The sequence below is a fragment of the Tympanuchus pallidicinctus genome, unplaced genomic scaffold, assembly GCF_026119805.1.
Source record: "Tympanuchus pallidicinctus isolate F22 unplaced genomic scaffold, pur_lepc_1.0 scaffold7, whole genome shotgun sequence".
In the NCBI taxonomy this organism is placed as follows: Eukaryota; Metazoa; Chordata; class Aves; order Galliformes; family Phasianidae; genus Tympanuchus; species Tympanuchus pallidicinctus.
The window spans coordinates 25,536,579-25,559,491 of NW_026294791.1; the positions used below are offsets into that span (position 1 = coordinate 25,536,579).

At 53.8% G+C, this 22,913-nt stretch overlaps 2 protein-coding genes across 5 annotated transcripts in view; one reads left to right on the forward strand and one right to left on the reverse strand.

The window, feature by feature from the left end:
- Window positions 1-798: 798 nt before the first annotated feature.
- On the reverse strand, window positions 799-11,720 carry BRINP2 (BMP/retinoic acid inducible neural specific 2). Of its 2 annotated transcripts, none has more exons than XM_052666762.1 (8): window positions 11,588-11,720; window positions 6,642-6,977; window positions 5,040-5,230; window positions 4,775-4,962; window positions 4,342-4,447; window positions 3,824-4,060; window positions 3,320-3,542; window positions 799-2,850 (listed from the first exon to the last, which is right to left on the reverse strand). In XM_052666762.1, exons 2-8 carry the CDS (start codon window positions 6,908-6,910, stop codon window positions 1,734-1,736), a joined length of 2,331 nt encoding a protein of 776 aa, XP_052522722.1. In that variant the 5' UTR covers window positions 6,911-6,977; window positions 11,588-11,720; the 3' UTR covers window positions 799-1,733. The 2 variants fall into 2 exon arrangements, with proteins under 2 accessions (XP_052522722.1, XP_052522721.1); XM_052666761.1 differs by having other exon boundaries at window positions 6,627-6,977.
- Window positions 11,721-13,140: 1,420 nt separating this feature from the next.
- The window catches only part of ASTN1 (astrotactin 1), a 41,444-nt gene continuing 31,671 nt past the window's right edge, over window positions 13,141-22,913 (forward strand). For all 3 annotated transcript variants that reach the window (XM_052666589.1, XM_052666591.1, XM_052666590.1), the window contains exon 1: window positions 13,141-13,444. In XM_052666589.1, coding sequence (XP_052522549.1) covers window positions 13,162-13,444 — 283 coding nt within the window. In that variant the 5' untranslated portion in view covers window positions 13,141-13,161. The remainder of the gene's footprint in view (window positions 13,445-22,913) is intronic.

A 22,913-nucleotide genomic window follows, 5' to 3' on the forward strand; every position in this document is an offset into this window, starting at 1 on the left:
GGCTGCCTGATAGATTGATAGATTAGACAGAGAATATAAACAGCGTTGTTTATCTATCCCACTTTTATTTTCCTCCCACTTGTCTCCCTATCTACCCTGGTTTTGTTTTCCACCCACTTATCTCTCTATCTATCTATCCAGCCTGAGGATGGAGCAGCAGCAGAATGGATGAGCTCAAGTTGCTGTGTTTCTTGTGGCATTCAAGCAAAGTTTTGGCAGCTGGGGAGAGTTTGGCAGAGCTGTGAAGATCACCCTGAGCAATGGGGCTGCTCCAGGAGGCAGAGCTTTTCCTCTCCTGTATGTACCTCTGCAGGGTTGTTGGGGATGTTGGCCTTGTGTAGTCTTTTGAAGGCCCCATCACCACATGAAGTAAGATGCAGAGATGCCCTTGGTGCCTGCACTGAGTCTAGCTGATAGACAGATGAAGCAGCTCTGTGAGTGCTCAGGTTGCATTGTGTTTCATGCCCTTTCTAAGGGAGTGGTGAATGTGGAGGGCAACAAGGATACCACAGGTTTGGAGCAGCCTCCATATACAGACCTAATAAGGAAGACATATCAAAGATATCTCTCATCCACGTGACTGAAAGGGTGGCTGTGGTCAGTGACTCCCCATTTGTTCCCATACTGCAGTGGAGGGGCACCAAACAAAACTCCTAGTGCCCATTTCTGGCATGCCTAACAGGGTGCAGTGTGCCACAGATGGCCTTAATGGGCCACCTAAGAATCCTGAGCACCCCTCTGGGTTAATGAGGCCATTGACAGGAGGATGGCAGGCTAGCATGGGGTGTTCCCTATCTCTGCCTTCTCAGGAGGCTTTGCTCAATGCCAGGCCTGCATGATGGGGCAGGAAACATGGGGCACATGGTGCTGGAGCCTTCTCGCCACCACCCAGCACAGCAATGGAAAAGCCAGGGCCAGAGATGACATCATTCTTCTTGTTTTTTTTTTTCTCCTCAGTTATTTTTGGTTGCTCTTTTGCTCAAAAAAAGGCATTTTTTTAAAAAATATATTAAACAGATACATTTTACTAAGATGTCTCTCAGCTGGAGCCACCAACAAGAAATGATCCTCCCCAAATAGATAAGCTTAAAAAAAACCATCCCAAGCCAAATAAATACATAAATAAAACATTTTTCTTTATCTTTTTCTTTCCTCCTTTTGTTTCCATTTCTTTGTAAGGAAAAGCAGCCCAGAGATCTTCACTGTCATCCATAACAGCAGCGTTGTGGGGCAGATGCCAGGTCCCTGCCTGCACTTAAGGGAGTGATGTCTCAACTCTGCCCATCATGCGGTCCCCCTGTGCCACCTGTGAGGACACAGCCACAGGAATAGTGCATTGCAAAAGCAAAGGCATCTGTAGAAACTCATCTTAAAAAGGCTAAAAAATGGGGGTGCTGCTAGAGGATCCGATGATGGGCACTGGGAGCCTTCGTGCTGTTGGGCTGTTTGCTTCGCTGGGGCCACCAACACATGCCCCTGGCCACCAGCATGTGTCCCCAAACAGAAGAGGTGATTGCTGGCAACGTCTCCGTGCATGGAGCAATCCTCACAGTCCCACTGGATTGAGTCCCACATCTTTATGGCCGGTGGCTGGGTGTACCATGGAAGCACACTGTTGGCATGAAGGTAAGGCCTTGATTCCATTCTTTTTGGAGTGCTTTTTAATATTTTATTTTTTTCAGGGGAGTCTTTTCACCAGGCTCTCTTGCTCTGTGATTTGAGTGGCCCAGCTGCTAGCTGCACAGCTTGCCCATCTCCTGCTCCACTGCATTGGGCAGCCGTGCATTGAAGGCTCGCAGAGAGGACTGGATCCTGGCCACCTCGTTGTTGGCCAGCTTGAGCCTGTGACGAAGCAGGCAGGTGAAGAGGTCGAGGCGGGTTTTGCCAGGGGGTGACAGTCTGTTCACCCGGTCCCGGATCTCCACCAGCTGCAGCATGGCTGAAGCCTGTGATCCCTGCGTGTAGGGGTAGTCCAGCTGCAGGATCAGGTCACGAATGGAGTCTGGTTCAAAGGGCAGGCTGTAGCCAAAGACCTGCAGGCTGTTGATCTTCATGTAGCCCAGGTTCTTGGAGGGATCCGTCATCTCCAAGGGCTCGTAATAGATGGTCTCGTTGGAGCTATCGTCCAGAGACTTGATGCGGCTCCGCAAGTAGACGTGGACTGTTTCAAAGAAGGTCTTCCACTTGTTGCCCAAAGTGAGCGTCCAGTTTTGGCACTGGGCAGAGCCATCCACATTAGTCCTTTCCCAGTCTGGGAAGCCGCCCTCATTGACGGGCATGAACCAGCTCTCCGAGTGGCTTCCCCCAAAGGGGTTGACGTAGATGGCCATGACGGGTTCCAGCGTGCTGTTCTTGGTGAGGCAGATTTGCAGGGAGAGGGCCAGCATCACGTGAACCAGGCCTGGCTTGTACTTGTTGCTTTTCAGGGTCAGGAGCATGCGCTTCCTCCAGGAGGGGTCAAACCAGCTCCCGAGGCGCATGTCATTGCTGATGAAAATGGAGTGCACCTCTATGCGGCTGTCCCGTTTCTGCAGGAGGTACTTGAGCTCCAGGTCCTGCAGATCTGTCTCTAGTCCCAGGTAATGCTCCAGTGAGTCGGCCACCTCGGGGCGGCAGAAGCCCTGGGCCAGCACGTAGCCATGGTTGCAGGTCCCGCAGCGAGTGCTGTTGTCCTCGGCGCAGCTGGCGCAGGCTGGCCCCTCACCCAAGGCACACGGGATGGCCCCTTGGCAGGAGGGCTGCTCCGAGGGGCACGTGCAGCTGTGGCTTTCTTCCAGGAAGGTCCCAGGCACTGTTGTCTCACCGCAGTAGAGGAGCGACTGAGCACGGCCCCACCAGTAATGAAGTGGCCTACAGGGGAGAAGGAGCACGGGAGGACAGTTGCTTAGGATAGAACCACTAAGGTTGGAAAAGACCACTAAGATCACCTAGTCCAAGCATCCCCGCCATGCCCAATGACTGTGACCCTCAGGGCTGACCCCTCTCTCCTTTCAGGTAGTTGTAGAGAGCAATAACGTCTCCTAGTCTGAACAATCCTCAGACAGTTTCAGGGCTGGAAGAAAAACCCAACTGGTGTTCATTTTTTTTTGGGGGGGGGAGGGGGGTCACACAACACCATTGGTGTCTTCCACTGAACCAATCCTTGTTTTCCACTTCCAGGCTTGAACCCAACCTGTGAGAACTGCATCCCTGGGTGGCAAAGCTGTCATCAGGCTTTTCTCCAGCAAGGTGGGAGCTCCTTGAGTCCCAGGGGGAGACAGACCATAGGACTGAGCTTCCCCGGGGCTCTGACTTGCAGCATGGGTCTGTGGCATCCTACCTCTCCTTTGGCAGTTTGAAGCGGGGTTGCCGGTGGCAGCGTTTGCTGAGGTTGAAGAGCCTCCGGATGATGTGGTGGGTTTTCCTGGAGAGCAGCTTGAGGCTGGTGCCCAGCTGCTGGTAGCGGTGTTGAATGTCCAGGTCCATGGCCCAGAAGTGGGAGATGGCTGTCTTGTTCAGGAAGCGATCCCCTGGGAGCTTCTTTACTAAGGCCTGAAACTCCTCTGTGGGGAGACAGATACCAAGTCAGCCAACCTGGCATCATCAGTTGTTTTAAAAAAAAAATGCCCACAGGCTCTTTGGTTCTCAGGGCAAGACCCATCTTACGTGCTTGCTATGAGACTACTTGTCTGGACGCTGTCCTACAGCCTCTGCCCACCCTGAGCACCCATGGGTGCTCCCTGGCCGCATATGCTAACCTGACCTACTTCAAGAGAAGGCTTTGGGCAAGGAGATGCTATTGGAGCCGGGATATAGCACCCGGTACGGTGTCTCCCATCCTTACCTGACTCCTCAAACTGGCTGTGGTGGCTGTCCCAGGCGCGCTGGAGCTGGACCAAGTTGCCTTCGAGTGCCTGGATGTCGGCCTCAGGGCAGTTGCAGTGGGGGAAGGTGGGCTGGCATTGGCAACGACAGTCGCTCCGGCGGCACACCAGCTCCCCAACCGAGCTGCAGGCGATGTAGCTCAGAGCGGCTGCCACGAAACGCTCCCTCAGGTGATGGGGCAGCACCGTCTGCAGCCCTGCAGGTGAAAAGGAGCCCAGGGGAGATAAGGGGGCTCAGCACTCCCAGATGGACCCCCCTGGGCCCCTCCCAGACCACCTGGATGCTCACATCCACTGGCAGCAGAGCCGCCTGTCTGGACTCTCCATTGATCGCAACTCCTCTTGGCAAAGGAGACGCATCTCCTTCCTGCCCAACATTAACTTATTTATCTCTAAAGCAGCAGCATGACCTGGCACCCCACCCCCTCCCTACATGAATCCCTTGGTGGCCCTTCTGCCATCCCTGCATGGTCCCTACCTTGCAGCTGCACCTTGTTCTCTGGGCTCTGCACCAGCACCGAGCTCACCGAGTCCAGGTTGTCGTAATTGCTGCAGCCCAGCGGCCCTGTCCGTGTTTCTGTCACCTGGTTGGGATCGCAGATGGTGAGGGACACAGGAGAGGATACGTACCACTATGCACAGAGGGGCTGCAGACAGCTCCTAGCTAGCAAGGCAACACTGCGGCAGCTTGGAGAGGAGAAATAATTGCCTGCTAATTGGCTTGTTGACAGCTAGCAGCCCGGCCTCCAGCCTGCTGAAAAATGCGCCTTCATTAGCGCGCCCAATTTCCCATAAATAATGCGGATGTGCACACTTCTCCAGGGCTCACCCTGCCCTGCCCTGCCTTGTCACCATCCCTGCTGGGCTGCACTGCCCACCCACTGTCTCCCTCTAGCTGCCCCCTCGCTTACCTTGATGGCAGCCGTGGCAATCTGGATGTGGTGCAGCCGGCGCAGCGTGCTCTCGCGGTCGATGAAGTAGGAGGCTGCCAGCTGGTGCAGCGTCTCCAGTGACACTGCTGAGCCGTTCCCAGCCCCTGACAGCTCTGCCCGGTGGCTCAGCTTGCGTTTGTCCACAAAAATGGTCAGGGACTCCTCTCCTGTGGGGACACATGATGTGTCCCCTTCTTGGTCATATTTCTCCCCCAAACCCATCGTCTTTCTGCCCCCAGCTCACCTCCCAGTGTGGCAGCCAGCAAGAAGTGTGTCCCGTATTTCTTGATGATGCTGTCGGTGACCTGCTGCAGGCTGGGCCGGCGCCCCAGCAAGCGGATGTTGCGGATAAATTCAGGGGCGAGGGGCAGTGGTAAGCTGAAGAAGTCCTTCCTCTCCAAGGCCAGGTTGTTCACCTTCCAGCGTGCAAACTCCCTGCAGCAGGAAGGAGAAAAATGACGGTCAGAGCCTGGAGATGGATGGGGAAAGGGATGCTCAGGGACAAGGCTTCATCGGTCTCTAAACCACTGATGGTAATAATGAGCTGCATGCATCAGAGCTCTCCAGGTGGCACTGATGTCACCTCTTCCATCCTGCTGGCTTCACCCATCTTTGATCCCCATTCCCGTGGATCCAGGTAGAAATCCAGTGCCTGGGTGCTTGCAGCTGTGGATGATGACAGTGTTATCTATGAAGTTGGAGGTGGAGGAAGCGCATGGGGTGAGGGTGTTGGACATAGTGGGCATGGCACCAGTGGGACGTGGAACGCTGGTGCTGGTCCCCACTGGAAGCTTGGGTAGCTCAGAGAGGGACAGGATCCGGCCTTTCTCATTCCATCTTGGGCTTTTGTAGTACAAAAAGCTGGTCACCAGGATGTGGGATCATGGTGGGATGGAGGACAGTGTGGTGTTTTGCTGTGGGGTGATGTTTTGTATATATCTCCCTAGAGCTCCTCAGCTTGCTTCCACCTCAATAACAACAGCCCCGCAAACATCATGTGGCCAGTTTCAGCCTAATATTCAGCTTTTTGCTCTAATTAACACCAGGTGGTAGCATTCCAACAGTTTAATTAGAGCTGATTAAGAAAAAGGGAGAGGAGGAAGGGGGAAGATTGGACATGGACAGCACTGGGCTGCCTCCCACAGTGACTTCAGAGCTAAGTAAGTCTGGTGCTGGGGAGGGAGTGATGTTTCTTGTGGATGGTGTTGCCCCCAGCCAGGGGCAGTGGGAAATGTGGGATGGGGACTACTGATCCTTTGGTCCCCTTGATCTTATCCCATGGGAAAGGCGAGGTTATCCTCCTTGGAGGAGGAGTGATTTGGCTGCCATCCCTGCGGGTGCTCCTTTCTGTCCCTCCAGCGTCACTAGCAGTGTCCCTGGAGCATCCCTAGGCAGCGTGCAGGGACAGGGAAAGGGGAAATGAGCTCCCTCGGGTGCTGGATTCATAACAACACAGCCATCCCTGTGCTGACGTCAGCTCAGTTGGTGGGATGCAGCAGGGTTTGCTCTGGTGCCATGAACTCCTCCTGGGCTGCGGGGGCTTTGCAAGGACCCGCAGCATCAGCCTTGTCCCAGCGGAATCCCAGCTAGGCATGCGCATCTCAACTGGCATTGCAAATTGCTGTTGGTGGTGGGCTGAACTGAGGGGTCCTCCCCAGCCTTTGCAGCTGAATGTGAATGGGATGGTGAAAGGCATGAAAACAAAGCATCTCCCCTTGGCAGAGCCTGGCATAGGCGCTGCATTCCGCCACGGGTCCCCTAGAGCAACCCCAGCTTCAGCCATCTGGATTCAACCAGCCCCATCCCCGGGAGCCCTGCTGCTGCCTCTCACCTGTAGATCCTGTACCTGGTGGTGAAACCCTGCCGGTAGCGCTCCATGAAGTCCACGTACTCCTGGGCTCTGTAGAAGGGACCCCGGTCGGTGAGGAGCCAGTCAAGGGGTGCTCGGCCAGAGGAGGAGGATGAGGATGAGGAAGAAGGGGATGCTGGGCTGGAGACATGCTGCTCGGTGGCCACGCCGCCTGCCCTGCAGCACACGCTCAGGGCCAGGAGGGCTAGGGGCCACGGGAGCATCGGCAGGAGCCCGTCAGCACGCCGCAGGTTCTGCTGCCCCATGCTGCTGCTGCCCAGCCGGATCCTTCATTCTCTCGCCCCGCCACGCTCCTTGGGGACGGATCCTGCCCTGCAATGGCACCGCATGACGGGTAGATCATGAGTGCAGGGCAACTTTGTGCTAGGTGACATGGGTGTGAGTTGCTTGTGGCCCTAAGGTCACCGGGGACTGGTGTGGAGAGGATGAGGAGTCATCCAAGAAAGAATGGGACAGATTCTGTAGCATGGTCTATTGTGACAGCACAAGGAGAAATGGTTTCAAATTAAAAGAGGGGAGATTTAGATCCCGTCCCTAGAGACCCCCAAGGTCAGGCTGGACGGGCTCTGAGCACCTGATGAAGCTGTGGGTGTCCCTGTTTAGTGCAGGGCAGTTGGAGCAGATGGCCTTTAAATGTCCCTTCCAACTCAAATGATTCTATGAAGATCTCAGGGAGAACCTGGGAAGGAGATAATGGATGTGGAGCATTTTGGGGGTGTACATCATGACTGTGAATAGTTTCTCTTAGGTTAGTTAAAAAACAGCCTGAAGGCATAGGAAAAGTTAACTGCTCTAGCTGTTGGTGTGGTGCTGGGCTTTCCTTTGTGCCATGTTAGTGGCTGAGATGGAGGACGAGTGGGTGTGCAGATGGATAGAATCATAGAATCATAAAGGTTGGAAAAGACCTCTAGGATCCTCCAGTCCAACCATCCACCTGCCACTAGTACTGCCCTCTAAGTCATGTCTCTCAGTGCCATATATATACATTTCATGAACACCTCCAGGGATGGTGACTCCACCAACTTCCTGGGCAGCCTGTGCCAGGTGGTTGAATGGGCTTGTCTACCCTGGGCTCGCCACATCAGTGTTTGGAAGATAACCAGCATTTATCTTGAGCTGAGACCTTACTGGTTTTGTAGCATCTGCACTGAGCATCTTAAAACACGGGAGGTTTGCTGGGAACAGCAGCCTGGGGTCAGAGCCTGCATTTGCTGTGCTCCGTAGGGCAGCTAGTGATAAGGAGCTGCAAGGTGCAGGGGCTGAGCCAGAGCAGGGAGATGTTTCTTGCCTCATGCAGCAAGGGCTGGTTGCCTAAAAACCTGCTTTGAACAGAGCAGAGTTCAAAGTCAGCACAGGAACGTCAGAACTGACTCGTTCTTCATTAGCCGATGTAAATGCTGGGTATAAAAATATGGAACTGGGCCACGGAGGGGAGGGCAGCAGGGATGCAGGGAGGGCTCCCGGGCTTATCTCTGGAGCCCAGCAAAGGCTCCAGACTTCAAACAGACAGAGCTGGGGCTTACCCTGCCTGTGTGCCAGCTCTGTGCCTTATCCCCAGGCCAGTTAAGACCTGGGAGAAGCCAGCAGCTGCAGGCAGGCTCTGGAATGGGATAGGGGTCAATTGGAACAAGGGTTTGGGGACCCTATATTCACAGCTCTTCTAGGATATGCCCGTTATTCTCCATAGCAGGAGCCACCCAATGCTCATCCTGCCAAGCACGCACCAACCCCACACTCTCCTAAACCAGGGCTTTGGCAGATGAATCATCCCACTTAAATACGCATTATTATTATTTTCCCCCTTTTCTTCTATTTTTAAACCCTTAAGGGTGTGCTTTGATGACGTGCTCTCAGCCGGCTCCCTGGCAATTTGGAACCAAAATTGAAGTTCTTGTCAGCTGCAATAACCCTGATGAAGGTGCCAGCAGAGCACAGGTGGGCTAGAGGCTGCCATGGGCTGCAGCACAGCCAGCAGGGCCGGGGGGGGGGGGGGGTGACCAACCCCTGTACACAGTGCTGATGTTCAGTTTGGGGACTTTTGCTACAAGGACATTGAGCTGCTGGAATGCATTCAGAGAAGAGCAGTGAGGTTAGTGAAGGGCTGGAAGACAGGATATATGAGTGATGGAACGTGAGGAAATGGCCTCAAGCTGTGCCATGAAAGGTTCAGTTGGACATTAGGAAGAATATCTTCACAGAGAGGGTCAACCAAGCATTGGGATGGGCTGCGCAGGGCAGTGGGAGAGTCCTCTTCCCTGCAAACATGGCACTAAGGGACACGGGTTAGTGGTGGGACCTTCTGCATTAGGCTGATGGTTGGCCTTGGTGATGCTGAAGGAACCAAGTTGATACCACGGACCAGCTATCCCACACCATCATTAGCCACCCTGCTCTATTTGCTCATATTGGAGGTGGGTAGGATAAAATAAGTATGTAAGTGCAAATCTGTACTTGCAGAAGCAGCGGACAGCACAGCTCTTTGGTAGCTCATAACCCCATTGACCTCACTACTAGAGCTGGAAATAACTTTCTAATCACTTATCCTTGATCCAAAAGAATGGAGATTTGATGAGAAGCATCTGACTACTCATTTTTTTCTTCTTCTTGATTTAGGGTTTGTATCACAAAAGCTGGAAAAATTCCAGCTTGCTAATTATTTTTTTCCCCTTGTCTATAAAAACCTTAACACGAAGGAAGAGGCTTTTCAGCACAAATGTCCCTGGCAGACATGCCCAGGAGCACAGCCTATTTCCTGCCCAGCTCTACCTGGTCCTGGTGCAGCCCACTCTGTTCCCGCTTCCTGCAGGCGACAACCCATGCATTGCTGGGATTGCCACGAGCTGCGTCTCAAAAAATAGCTTCTTGCAAAACCCCGTATGTTCCGAGGCTTCCTCCTGCCCTAAGCACTGAGATGGCAATAGGATCACTTCTGCTTTTGAAAAGCAGAAGCGAGAAAGTGAGGGGCAGGAGGACATGCTGGGCTCCTCGTTAGCAGCTGGACAAGCCGTAGGACCCGGCAGCAGCATCACCCTACCAAGCTGTGCCACGTCCTGCCTGCTTGGATGCCGCCAGCAAGGCAGCTCTGGAGCAACACGCTCCTCCACTAATCAAGCAGGGTTCGATAATTAAGACATTAGCTAATTGTCAGGGACATTAACATTGATTTTTGCCCTTTCACGCTGCAGAAACTGATCCGGCCGCCTGTATGCCGTGAAGCATTCACAAGGGGGTTGGCTGGGGATGTGTCTGAGCCCCCAGGTAGCTGATGCTGGCAGACGGGTGACATCCTGCTCCAGCATCCCTGGGGACAGGGCCAGCTGAGGTGCATCCATGCGGGAGCAATAGGAGAGGGCTTGCCTCGAGCTCCTGCCGATGCCTTTTAGCGGGGATGAAACTCTAACCGAGTCACCTTCTTATTAAATGTGGGAAAGATTTATCAAATTAAGGCCACTTAGAGAGGCTGGGCAGAGGCTAAGTGCCTGGAGCAGATGGGCTCAGCTGTGCATGCCGATGCTATTTGCAGCGCTGTGGGGTCAGCCCCACTCCCTGCCCACCCAGGACTGTGCAGGACCTGAATCCCGAGCACAGGGACAGCCACTTCTGAGCCCACTGTCCCTGTCTGAGCAGCAATGTTGGTGATCCCCATCACGGCCCCGAGCTTGCTAAACGACTTCAATAAGTCACTGCCTCTCCCCCCCGCCCATGAGACTGGTTTAAAAACCTGCAAGACATTATGATTTGGGTTCCTTTTATTAGCTTTTCTTAGAGCAAGGAACTTTAAGATGAGAGTAAAGGAAAATGTCAGAAAATCCCAGGACTCGGGGAGCTCAGGCTTTGCATAAGACATCAGATGAGATGAAGCCCGGGCTGCGGTCGAGGGAGATGGCAGCTGCGCGTTCTGTGTCACACCAGTGCCATGTGTTGTGCCCTCTGGCTTTGCTCACCAGAGACTTCCAAACCCACAAGCAGAGACCCTCTTGAAAGAGCAACGTGCCAAATCCAGTTCCCTCAGCACGGCGGCTGCTTCCCCTGCCTGGGGGCCGAGCTCGCAGCCCCGAGCATCCCCGAAATCAGCTCCCGGGAGGATTGGGGGGGGGGGGGGGGGGGGGGGCGCTCACGCACACAGCGGCATCCCCTCCTACTGTGAAGTGGCTTCACCCCAATGGGCAGCATCAGGAGCAGAGGAAAAACATGCGGCGGTGTGTGTGGGGCCAGCTTCCCGCTCCCCGGGGCTCAGCAGCCCCCCGATCCCAGTCGGGGCTCAGCGCAGGGGGCTGCCCTGTGCAGACCCCACGGCTGCGGACGGAGGGGGCACACTGACACCTGCCGGCAGGTCCCGCAGCTCCGGCACCACAGAGGGACAGCCCGGCACCCCCAGCCCGTGCCCCACTGCTGCGTTTCGGGGCCAAGCACGGGACTCCTGGGAAGGAGAGGGACGGGAGGCACAGCGCCGCGCCGAGAGCTGCTGCTCTCGAGTCCGGCCGGAGTTTGGGCTCCTTTGGAAATGATGAAAGCCAGCGGTGAGCGAAGGGAAGCGGGCTGCTGGTATCGGCTTACCCGCTCCTCGCCCCGCTCTGCGGCACCGTTCTGGGAGCCTTCCCGTCCCGCTGAGAGCCAGCTGTTGCTCCAGGTTCTCCCAGCAGGGCAGCACAGTTCGGCACCTTAGCTGACCGTCTCCCCGGAGCAGCGCAGCAGTGAGTCCGCAGCTCCCGCTCTTCCCAGCCGAGGGCAACTCCGCAACCCAACCGTGGGACACTGCCTCCCGCCTCCCCTCGTCCTTTCCGGGACATCTTACCCAAGGTCACCGAGCCACCCGGCGGGGCGGGGTCACCTCCCACCCATCCGCACCGTCCGACGCAGCATCCCACCCCACGGGGAGCATCCCCACTGGCGGAGGAGCTCGGCGATCCCGTCGGGCTTACCCCAGGCTCCGGGCGGCAGCGGCAGCAGCGGATCCCGCGGTCCGGTGGCGGCTCAGGCTTCCCGGTGCCGGCCCCGCCGCCCCATGGCGCGGCCCCGCAGGCGGGCAACCCGCACCGGGTCCCGCCGCGCTCCGCGGCCGCCGCCACCTCCACGCTCACCCCGCCACCGCCGCCGCCGCCCCATAATATATGCGGCGGCGGCGGCCAATGAGAGGAGCCGTCTGCCTCTCCGCGTCCTCCCATTGGTGGGCGCCGTGGAGCCGCGGGGGGAGCGGGCGCGCGTGGGGAGGCTGTGCGGGCACGCGTGGGGCAGCGCTCGGCCTCGGGCTCAACCCTGCGCGGAGCCCCGTGCCCAGCGCCGGGCTCAACAGCCCCGTTTGTAATCGTGTACCACCGTCATCTTTCATCCCAAGCCCCAGAAGTGGAGTTTTTCCCTCCCCAAAAGTGGATTTGCCAAGGAAAGATTGAGATCCCCCTCCTAGAACCGTAGCGCTCCGGCCTGGGTTTGTCTGCGTTTTGGTTAGGGATGAATTTGGGTGAAAGGATAACCAGGTTCAGCGTGAGGGTGTGGGTATGACCCAGACGTGGTGTGTAGCTCAGTTCTCTGCTCCCACACTCTGCTCTGTGCTCTGCCCGTTGCGTGGGGTTGGACACCCACGAGGCACACTGCCCTTGGGGAGGCCCTCAGCTGCCAGCTGAGCCCCTGCAGGATGCCCTGCACCACTGTATGCAGCCCTGGCTCTGGGCAAAGCCCTTATTGGGCTCTATGTGCCGTGGGATGGAGGCAGCAACAGGCACACTGGGGGCCTCCAAGGGGATCAGTGCCCACGAGGGGAGGGCGGTGCTCTGTCCTACATCACTGAGTTCATTCTTCCCTATATTTTCCTTATATTTTTCCTTGTGTTTTGTCTTATGCTTCTCCTTACATTTTTCCTTTAGTAGTTGTCCCTATAGTTTTCCTTACATGTTTTCTTATCCCCTCCCTTATAGTATTTCTTATACCTTTCCTTACGCTTTTCCTTATTCCTTTTCTTATCATTTTCTTAATGTTTTCCCTATGTTTTTATCTTATTTCCCTCATTTTTTCCTTACAGTTCCCTTACTGTTCCTTTATATTGCCTTGCAGTCTTACATTTCCCTGCACTTCCCTTACATATATCCTACAGTTAGACTAGATGATCTCAGTGGTCTTTCCCAACCTCAGCGATTCCGTGACTCCGTATCTTCCTCTCCTTTCCCTTCCATTTCCTTTACACCTTCTTTGCATTTCTCTTACATTCCCCTCATCCTTCCTTTCCCCTATCATTTGTCTCTACTTCTGCTCCGCTCTACGCATGGGGACGCGGTGCCGTCCTTCAATCACACCCCCTCCCTCAGCGCGGAGCCGGGTGGGCTTTAAGACCCTCTTCCGACCCGAACCATCCCAGGATCCCGCGATTCCCTATGATGTCGAGAAGGGGCTGAGCGGTGCTCTCCCTCCGAGCCGCGCCGTAACGCACCGCACCGCGCCGCACGGGGAGGTGCCGGTCCCCGCGTCCCCGCCCCTCGCCGCCGCCCGGCGCCGGAGCTGCAAGATGGCCTGGGCCGGGCTGTGCGCCCTGCTGGCCGGGTGCTGCCTGGCGGCCGGCAGCGGCCCCGCCGAGGCGGCGGCGGAGGCGGCGGCCAAGGAGCTGGAATGCAAACTGAAAAGCATCACGGTGTCGGCTCTGCCTTTCCTCCGGGAGAACGACTTGAGCATCATGCATGGCCCCTCGGCCGCCGAACCCAAGCTGCTCTTCTCGGTGCGCAACGATTTTCCCGGAGAGATGGTGGTTGTGGACGACCTGGAGAACACGGAGCTGCCCTACTTCGTGCTGGGTGAGCATCTCCCCGCGCCTCCCGGCCGAGGGGCTCCTCCCTGAGCTCCGCAGCCCCTCTGGGTCGAGCCCGGCCCGCTGCCCCCCCAGGGTTCTGCCCGTCGGGAAGCCGCAGCCCGCAGCGCTTCTCCGAGCGGAGCCGCCTCCCCCCGGCGCGCTGCAGAGCGCTGCCAGCCGGGCATAGCGGCGGGTCTCTGCTGCGGGTCCCCGGGCAGGTAGCACCGTGCTGCCGAGCATCGCTTCTCTACCGCTAATGGGCTCCTTCTATGTATCGTTATTACTATCATTTATATTTTCACCCCCACCTTAAGCCAACCTTTGCTGCTTTCTTTATGCTGTGCTTACAGCAAGGCCTCCATCGCTTGCTTCCCCAGGACCAAGCCAAGCTGTGGCATTTGCTGCAATCTTTTAATTTTGTGCTGGATACTGTTTTCCCAGTCTTCCTGCATGCAGCCCCCACCTCACATGAACCCCACGGCAGCTCTTTCCATCGTGGCTGTGCTCACCTCCCACACCCTTGGGTGCCCCATGTGTGTCCAAACGTCCCCTTTGTCCATGTGCCATCCCAAAAGCAGTGCGCCTGCACGTGCCTTTATGCTGCGATGCCATCCTGTGTGCCATCATATGAACAGGGAGGGGACAGCAGTGGCTCTACCTGGGTTGTATCCCCTGTGCTTTGTCACCTTCCTGTCTCCCCTGGACCTCTCCACATGCACAAAACCTGCGATCCTATATCTGATCTCGGAGCAGCGCTGACTGCATCCCTCTGCTCCATGCGAAGGGCAGAGCCAGGCACAGGGCTGGGAGATGCCATAGGAGGGTTGTGGGGACACTCCCAAAGCTATGCCCAGGGATAGGGGGTGGCCAGAAGGGGCTGTGAAATGCGATGTCCCCATCCCCAGCATGGCCCCTCTCTGTGATGCTGCGGCGGAGGCCGGAGAGCGTTGCTGTGGCAACGGGGCCGCAGTGCAATGGATGCTGCGGGCCGCGCACGCGTGGCATTGTGGCATTTGATGCTCTAAAAGCCACACAGGTGCTCCTCCCTTTTTGGGACTTGCTCCTGGGGGGTCAGAGCCCCACGGCTCTGGGGTTGGCACGGCCCCTTTGCAAAGTGTCATTATTATTATTCACCATCACGAATTTATTTGGGGGTATGTGTTGTCTCAGTTAGTTTATTTTAGGAGTTTGCCCCATTCTTTACGACCCTCTGGGTTACTCAGGGCTGTCCCTCCTCCTCAGCATCTTCAACTTTTGGAAGGGTTGTGAGTTGTTGCTCAGCAGCTCCATGAGCTGCTCCTCTTCACTGGTCCCCATTCCTGCATTCCTCCTCAGGCAGAGCCATGGTGGGGGGTGGGTTGTGGGGTTGTCACCTCTGTTTTACGGGGAGGGGATGCATGGGGATTGCAGCTGCTCTGCACTGGGATGTGGGGATGGAAAAGCACTCGGCTTGATCCTGATTTGAATCAAGGATGCCTCAGTCGTTGGCTTTCATCTCGCTTGGTGCCTGTTGCATTAGTTATGGGTTTTCCTCACTCTCACTGGTTGGTGGCCATTAGGAAATGCTAATTGGCAGCTCAGTATTCCCTTCCCGCTCACTGTTCCCTCCCGGCCTCCTAGAAACATCAACCCACACTCCATATCCCATTACCTGGCCTCACACCCATGCTGCCTTTTTGTCCCTGTGATTCTAGTTGCCAAAATGTGAGTTTGGGGGAACTGAACGAGCTGTTTTTGCCTTCCCACTCCAACCCTAAAGGTGTTCGAGAACCATGGGGATGTGGCACTGAAGGAGGTGGGCAGTGGGTATGGTGGGGTGGGTTGCTGGTTGGACTTGATGATCTCAGTGATCTTTTCCAACCTTAATGACTCCATGAAGTCGTGCTGAGCTGCACTGGGATTGGCACCATGTCCCTCCATGTCCCCAGGAGTGTCCCTTCTGCCCAGGCTGTGGCAGGGAACTTCATCTGCTCTGCAGACAGACACTCTGAACTTTAGTGACTTTAATAGATTATCCTAAACTTGGGCCTTAATATGAGCCATCACAATTTCAAATTATCTTTCTTTTAAATTAAATAGATTCCTTTTTAAATACAAAATCAATTCTAATTTTTTAGAGGGGTGAGATTTTTCAAAGACACCAATGAGGTCGGCATGTTTAGCCACTGTGGAATACCTCCCTGAAATACCTCATTGTTTCTATTCCTTTTCATGTTCTTCTTAGTTTTTATTTTCTGCTAAGCTCCGGATCCCGCTGGAGAATTCTCTGTGACTCCTTTATGTGTTGGGGCCGGGGGCACTGAGATGAGGACACGGGGTGCCATTAATTGGGGTGACAGATCCTTCGGCCAACCAAAGCTCATCCTTGCTATGGCCAAGGAACAGCAGGCAGCCCTTAGATTTCACAACCCCTGGAGCTGCCTTCTCCACATCACCTGTCCGCTGTGTGTGTTGCACTGAAGGTAATGTTTCTCAATAGCTTAGAATCACAGCCTTAATAAGGCTGGAGAAGACCCCTGAGATCCCCTAGTCCAACCCCAGCCCACCATGCCCACTGCCCACATCCCTCAGTGACACATCTCCACTGTTCTGTAACACCTCCAGGGATGATGCCCCCATCACCTCCCTGGGCAGCCTGTGCCAAATTCTCACCAAGTCTTTTGGAAAAGACTTCATTTTTGGGGAGGTGAGGGCCCACCCCGACCCTGCTGCCCCATCCCCATCTCATGTCCCCCAAGCCAGGGCACTGAGATGGGGTGCTCTGGGACCCACAGCATTGCCTCGCTGCTAACCTTGCACCTGCGAATAGGTGTAATGGTGAAATAATGGAGCAAATATTAAGAAATTCTTAAGTACCCAGAGAATAACCGAGTTAAATTATACCAGAGGAGCTCAATTGCCTTGCTTAGATTGATTGAATTACTAAATGAGCCTGACTAATGGAATGGAGTGGATATATCGGACTTTTACTCAAGATCCTGAAATAATTTCTCTAATAAGATTGTGAGCCATTAATTGAACTTGGCTTGGATCCTGGACACTGTCACATGCACCGAGACCCGTCGTGATGATCTATGCTCCCACCCTGCTGCTGGCAGGATGTTGCCCTTAAGACCCAGCCACCCAATGTGCCATGCAGGATGCCGCCCTCCCCATCTCTGCTGGCCACCTCCTGTCTCCTCTGTAAGCATCTCACTGCTTCTCAACCTCCTCTCTCTGGTTCTTCAGTGCTGGCTTTGCAGGCTGGAAGCATCCTTGAGGCCACCGCCGTGCCCCACCACCTCTCTGGCTGGGAGCGTTTTGGTGACACACCGGATGTGGAGGGATGTTGTGTTTTGTTTTATTTATTTTTTTTTTCCTTTCCAACCCACAGACACAGGGATTTCATCTCTGGGTACCCGTTGCCATGGCAACTGCACATCCAGCCAGCTCCAGCAGCAGTGGGGCTGGGGCATCTCACTGACCCAGAAAGCAGCGGGGGGAGCATGCTGTGATGCTTGGACCAATCCCATAGGGGGACATGGGTTTATGGGACAGGGTGGCTGTAGGGTCCCAGCCCTCATTTTGGCTGCTGGGAGTGCAGTGTGCTGCTCCCATCTCCCCCAGCTGACAGCCTGGGTCCTGTGCCCCAGTGGAACTGAGACTTGCTCCCATCCTTTGTGGGTGATGTTTTGGGGATGATATTGTCTGTATTGGGACTTCTAAAAGTACCCTAAAGCTGCTGTCTCACCTCTGCCCTTCTATCCCCAGGCCAGCAGAGTTTGTGTCTGGGTCCATCCCACATCCCATTTTCTATTTCATTTTTAGGGTTGATTATCCAGCTAAACTCTCTTGGCTGCCTGATCTGGTGGTTTGCAACCCTGTCTGTGGCAGGGGGTGGATCATCCACTGGATGATCTTTAGGGTCCCTACCAACTTAAGCCACTCTCTGATTCCATGATTTTGTGATAAACAAGGCTGGACGACACGCAAGAGCCCTTTAAAGGAAAGAATTTTTGCCTCCCGGGATTGGGAAGCATCTGGATAGTGACAGATCCATCATTTCAAGCTGGCTGTCCTTTTCCTTGCGCGTTGCTGGGGCTCTCCTGCTCAGATCAGGAGGGTTTGCATGGCAAAGGGAAGGCTCTGGTTGCTGGTTTGTGGCTGCTTAACACTGGGAAGCACCAGTAGTGGCACATCGGTCACGGAAGCTTGGATGTGAGGATGCGGTGCAGGAGGAGACACGGTCCCTCTTCTGGCTGGCTCTGAGGCATTTCAGTAATTAGTATGACTAATGAGCATAGCAGAGCAAGCAGATATCAAGGATGTAGAGAGCTGGCTTTGCTTCCACAGGGAACCGATCCAGCTGAAAACTGACCTGCTAGGGGAAGGAGATGGGGAAGAGCTGAGCAGAGTCCACCTGTACCTTTGCGTGGGGATTTGGGGTGTCTAAGCATGGGAGAGCCTGGAAGAGCCTTCCATCACCTATGGTTCTGCCTCAGAATGCCAATGGTTGCATTGGTGGCCTGTGATGGCAGCTCCTGTGATCCCCTCCACTGGGCCAGGGCTGGAGGTGGCACCCAGAGCTGAGAGCACTGAGACACCCAACCACGATGTCACCTTCACAGTGTGCTGTGGCTGCCTGGGAAAGCAGGTATTAGCAACCCTGAAATATCCTGGGGACAGGCGCTTGTGTGATGGGAGACAGTTACCATGGAAACCTCCTTCAAATGAGGAGAAAAAAAAAAGGGAAAAGAACAAGAAAAAAAAATCCCGAAATTTAAAGCAGTGCTTGTAGCTCGGAGGAACTGTAGACCTTATTATGGGTTTTGGCACCCCCCTTTCTTTTTTATTTGTTCCAGCTAACAGCTCCAGGAGACAAGCCAATTAATTTGAACATCCCCAAGGGAGTGGGAGAGCGAGGGCACGGGGCTGGGAACTCAGTGCTGTGTTTGCAATCACTTTTCTGGCTTTGGGGCTAGGGGCTTGGGCTCAGGATGTGCCTTAGGGCTGGATCTGCCTAGTGGGGGAAGAGAGGACAGCTGGCTGAGGTCCCAAGAACGCTTTGCTCCCATGGGGTGCTATGCCCAACTCAGCATGAGCTTCACATCCATGCGGAGCTCACATCCTGCCCAGTCCCCTAATGATGTCCCCAGTGTCCCCCCCCTCTGGGAAACCTCTTGGAAACATTGGTTTTGCACAGAGGGCCCACATGCTGCTCAGCAGCTCCAAGCATCACTGGAGGCAGCCTTCCCAGAGGCACTTGGGCTGCTGGGGAGCTGCTTTCCCATTGGAAACAGAACTGCCAGCAGAGTTTTACCAGAGAGCATTGGTGACTTCTGAAACACAGCTGGCTGCAGTTCACCGACCTGTTCTGCAGTGCTCAGCCAGAGGGAGATGCTTTCTTCCTGGATGTGCACTGTACTCCCCCTTCTTCTCTTCCCCCCCCTTTTGTTTCTGTGCCTACAGCTGAGGTATTTGGACTCATCCTCACTTATTGCAGCATAGGGCTTTGCTACTCTGCCATTATCTCTGTACATTCCATCACATTACAGTATTGCACTATATTTTTCCCTTCCTTGGTCCCAGAGTAGGGTATAAGGATGCATGTCAGCCAGAGGACTCAGCCTCTGCAAAAGAAAAAAAGAAAATCGTAAAAATATTTTTGAAGTTGATTTCACGAACAAGCAGCATCCTTTGGGTCAGAAGCAGTGGTGTGTGAGGGTAAATCTATCCTGGGCATCCCTCCCATGCCCCTGCACCCGTAGCTGTCAGGGAGAAGGAAGCCCTGGGGACAAAGTAGAGCTGTTTCTGTGGGTGCAAGTATCTGTAGTTGGCTACAGCTCTTTATTTTTGTCCTCTAGTTTATCCCCGTGGTTTCAGTCCCTGCCTGAAGAGCCAGTAAGGTGAGCACAGGCCCATGCCATGCAGTCACATTACAGCTGAGCCATGCTGGGGATGAGGAACTTGTTATATAATTTGGACTGCAATGCAGAAGTACTTGTTTCGATGTTTAATTAACTATCCCATTTCAGACTCTCTGTGGCAGTGGGGCAAGCATGCAGGTGTGGGGCCCTTGCTGGGGAGGGCCATGCACAAAAGCCTTTCCTTCCTTTCTCCATCTCTCTTACTTGGGCATCACAATGCTCCTGCTTTTGGCCAGCTTAGGATGCTAAGAAAATTGGACTGCGTGTGAACAGCATTGGCCACGTGGATGGTCTTCAGAGGTCTTTTAGGCTCCTCTTGGTAGCAAATCCATTTATGTGTGCTCCAAGGTTTGGCTCACGCCCAGATCTCCAGCAGTTGGGAAAAGAGCAGTGAGTAGCTCACAGGGTGGCTTCCTTAGGATGTAGGGGGAGAAAGGCAGGAGCTTCCACAGAGGTTGGCTGTGGATGCTGGCCTTTTATCCCACTGCTTTCAGATCCCTGCTTTGCACTTTCTGTCCTTCCAACAAAGGCAGCTGGCTCCAAGCAGCTTAGGCTTCAAAGTTCCCAAAATAACAGAGGTTAAAATAAATTAAGCAGAGAGTGGAGGAAAAAAAAAAGCTACAAGATCAAGTCAGTGCCCCATTTGCACCCTGGCTCAGAGCTTCAAAGTAGCATCCACCTCCTGTGAGCAGCTGTTAGGCATGTCAAAGCTCAGGGCTCACAGCATCATCTTCTTGGGCTCCTCATCCTTTTGGAGTCATGGGGAATTTCTGTGATGGTGCACATTCCTGTGGGTGATGTGGGACCCCTGTGCTCACCTGCTGTCTCCCCATGTGCTGCAGGTGGGCAGGAAACCCTTGTGGAGAGACTCCACGCTCAACTCAGTGCTCAGTGCCTCTGCTGATTTATATAGATCATCAATATGACAATTATATACACCTGCAGATTTAATTACCTCCATTTTCGTCAGGCAGAGACAGATTTACGCCTCTATTCAGTTCCTGTAAATCTGAAACAAGCCTGACTAGACCCAAAAGCCCTCCCATTGATCACCGTGCACTATCTGGTCTCTGGCCCTCTTGACAAGCACTTCTCTCAAGAGTGATAAATTCAAGATGCACAGTCAACTTTTCCCCTTCTATGTCTTTCTTCCCTATTTTTTTTTCTTTCCTGTTTCCTTCTCCCTGTTATTTCCAAGCATCTCCACGATCTTGAAAGCAGAGCTTAAAATTGGGTAGGTGCTTCTAAGCACTAAGGGGTTTGTGGCAGCATGCTGCAGTCAGCTCTACCTCTATCCTGCCCCAAGTTGAGTGCCAGTCCATGCTGAGGAGTTGGGAGGAGTTGGTCGACCTCTTGGAGGACCTCCTGGCAGGGTTACTTGGGTCCTATCAAAATAATGTCTAATTCACCCAACCTCTTGGCCTTGGCATAATGAGCACTTAAACAAATTAGCTTGCAGAAGCAGGCTGGAGTTTACCCTTGAAGTCTGTGTCACTGCTGTAATGCATCCCCCTCCCCCTGCCTGTCCCACCAGAGCTGCTGACCTCGCCTGTACGATATGCTCTGATGTCCCACTAATGCCTGCCAGATGGGCTGCAGTGGCTGGTCATTACCATTCCTGCCAGCCCATGATGGATATAAACAGTGCTCTCCTCCCTGTGGAAACTGATTTGGGAAGCTGAAGGTAGTCTTGGTAGGTATCTTGGGCTTGTAGGGTTTGATGGTGTGGAGGGTTTGGAGTATTAGGAAAAAATCGAAAAAATGAGGAAAGAAATCTTTTGTCAGACAGAATGGTGGTGCGTTGGCACAGGCTGCCCAGGGAGGTGGTGGAGTCACCTCTCCTAGAGATGTTCAGGAACTGTGGGGATGTGGCACTAAAGGATGTGGTCAGTGGGCATGGAGGGGATGGACTGATGGTTGGACTGGATGATCTTAGAAGTATTTTCCAACCTTCATGGTTCTATGATTTGGGTATGGGTTGTCCTGAGGTAGGCTGTGAGTTCTTCTTTCCTCATCAAAGGAACAGGAGGCCTTGGGCACGCATAAAGAGACATGTAAGTGTGGCCTTGGTGGAACCTGACTGGACCTGCAGCTGCTGTCCAACCCCAAGGCACTGGGAGGTGTGTGGAGAGCAGGTTGGAGCTCATCTCCAACAGCAGGAAGTGGCTGATAATTGGGGAAAAATGTGGAAAAGCATATATTGTGTGATTTTTTTTTTTTCTTCCACCCCCATACCGCCAAGGTTTGTGCTGCAGGGATTCCTAAAGCTACGATTTGTCTGTGGGCTGTCTGGCTTGGTCGCTGCTGGTGGGTCTGTCTGCCTTGAAATTGGTTCCTTTCTCCGGGCTTTCATGCTTCATGGTGGATGAAACAGAGCCTTTTGTTAGTTTTTACATTCCTAATTCTTGCAAAGTGAGAAATAGTGAATAATCATTGCCATTTCCACTGCTCCGCTGGCTTCATGATTTTATGGGCTTTTATCCTTTCCCTGCTCAGCTGTTTGTTTTCTTTGCTGAGTACTAACACAGTTGGTTTCTCCTCTCCACGGAAACATTTCAGACCTCTTGTCTTCTTTGTGTGCCTCTTTGGAGCCTCCTTTCCTGCTTCCATCACGAGATGGCTGACCTGAATACTGCTGGCAGTTCTTGAGATCAGCGTGCTGTCACCAACATTGGATTTCACCTGCCCACTTTCTTGCCCACTTTTCTCTAGCACTTCACAGTTTTAGCTCTGAGATACCTAATTTTAGCATTGGTGACCAGTTTTGTCACTCGCTTCCTCTTCCAGAGCGCTTCAGAACAGCTGAGGTCCTGACAAAGATCTCTGCGGAGTTCCTTGGTAACCTCCTTTCCTTATGAAATGCAACCTTATTCCTACCTGCGTGGTGGGCTTGCAGAGGACATTCCCTCTGGTGACACCCCTACTTAGATTCTCTTGGAAACTTTTTTGACAAGGCATCTTTGAAAGGAGTCCGTCAAGCTGGATCACCCTTATCTACTGCTGTGCACAGTTGCATGACCCACACACATCTGTGCTACCAACTGGTTCTTTTAATAAATTGACCAGGGCAGAAGTAGAATTTACTGGTCTTTAATTTCCATTTTCTTAGGAGTTTGGGGTCTTTTCCATCGAGGTTTGTTCCACCAGTTGTTTGCCATTTCTGAGCAGTACAGTTGTGCCAGAGTTCAGCAGCTGTCCTCCTTCTCTTGTAGTTGAGCACTTAATGGAATGATGGGTTCATGCCCTACATGTCATACATCTGTTGTTAAATCTCCTCCAAGAATACTTTGCCCTTTGACCATGATTCTTTCTAATCTCATTACCAAGATGTAAGGAGCCCAGCAGGGAGGACTGGAGAGCTATGGGGCCCTAAAGGCCTGTAGACACAAGCAGAGGAGGAGCTGGTGGATGGTGACTCCAGTCTACTAAACATGGGTTTTGCTGGGAAGCAGTGTAGCCAGAGCAGTAGTTTTTCTTGGCTAACTGAGAGCTTCTCCATCATTTGGGTTCTTTCCGTGGATACCTGGGCTTCCCTCTGGAGGGGATGACGTGATGGCATTGCAGGGT

What these genes read in the sequence shown, in the direction of transcription:
- BRINP2 (XM_052666761.1), bottom strand. Translation starts at nt 6,910, where the DNA reads ATGGGGCAGCAGAACCTGCGGCGTGCTGACGGGCTCCTGCCGATGCTC. An exon ending in ACCAGGTACAGGATCTACAG is followed by an intron (nt 5,231 to 6,626) that starts GTGAGAGGCAGC and finishes TTCCTGCTGCAG; the next exon opens with GGAGTTTGCACGCTGGAAGG. An exon ending in CAGCCAGTTTGAGGAGTCAG is followed by an intron (nt 3,543 to 3,823) that starts GTAAGGATGGGA and finishes GTCTCCCCACAG; the next exon opens with AGGAGTTTCAGGCCTTAGTA.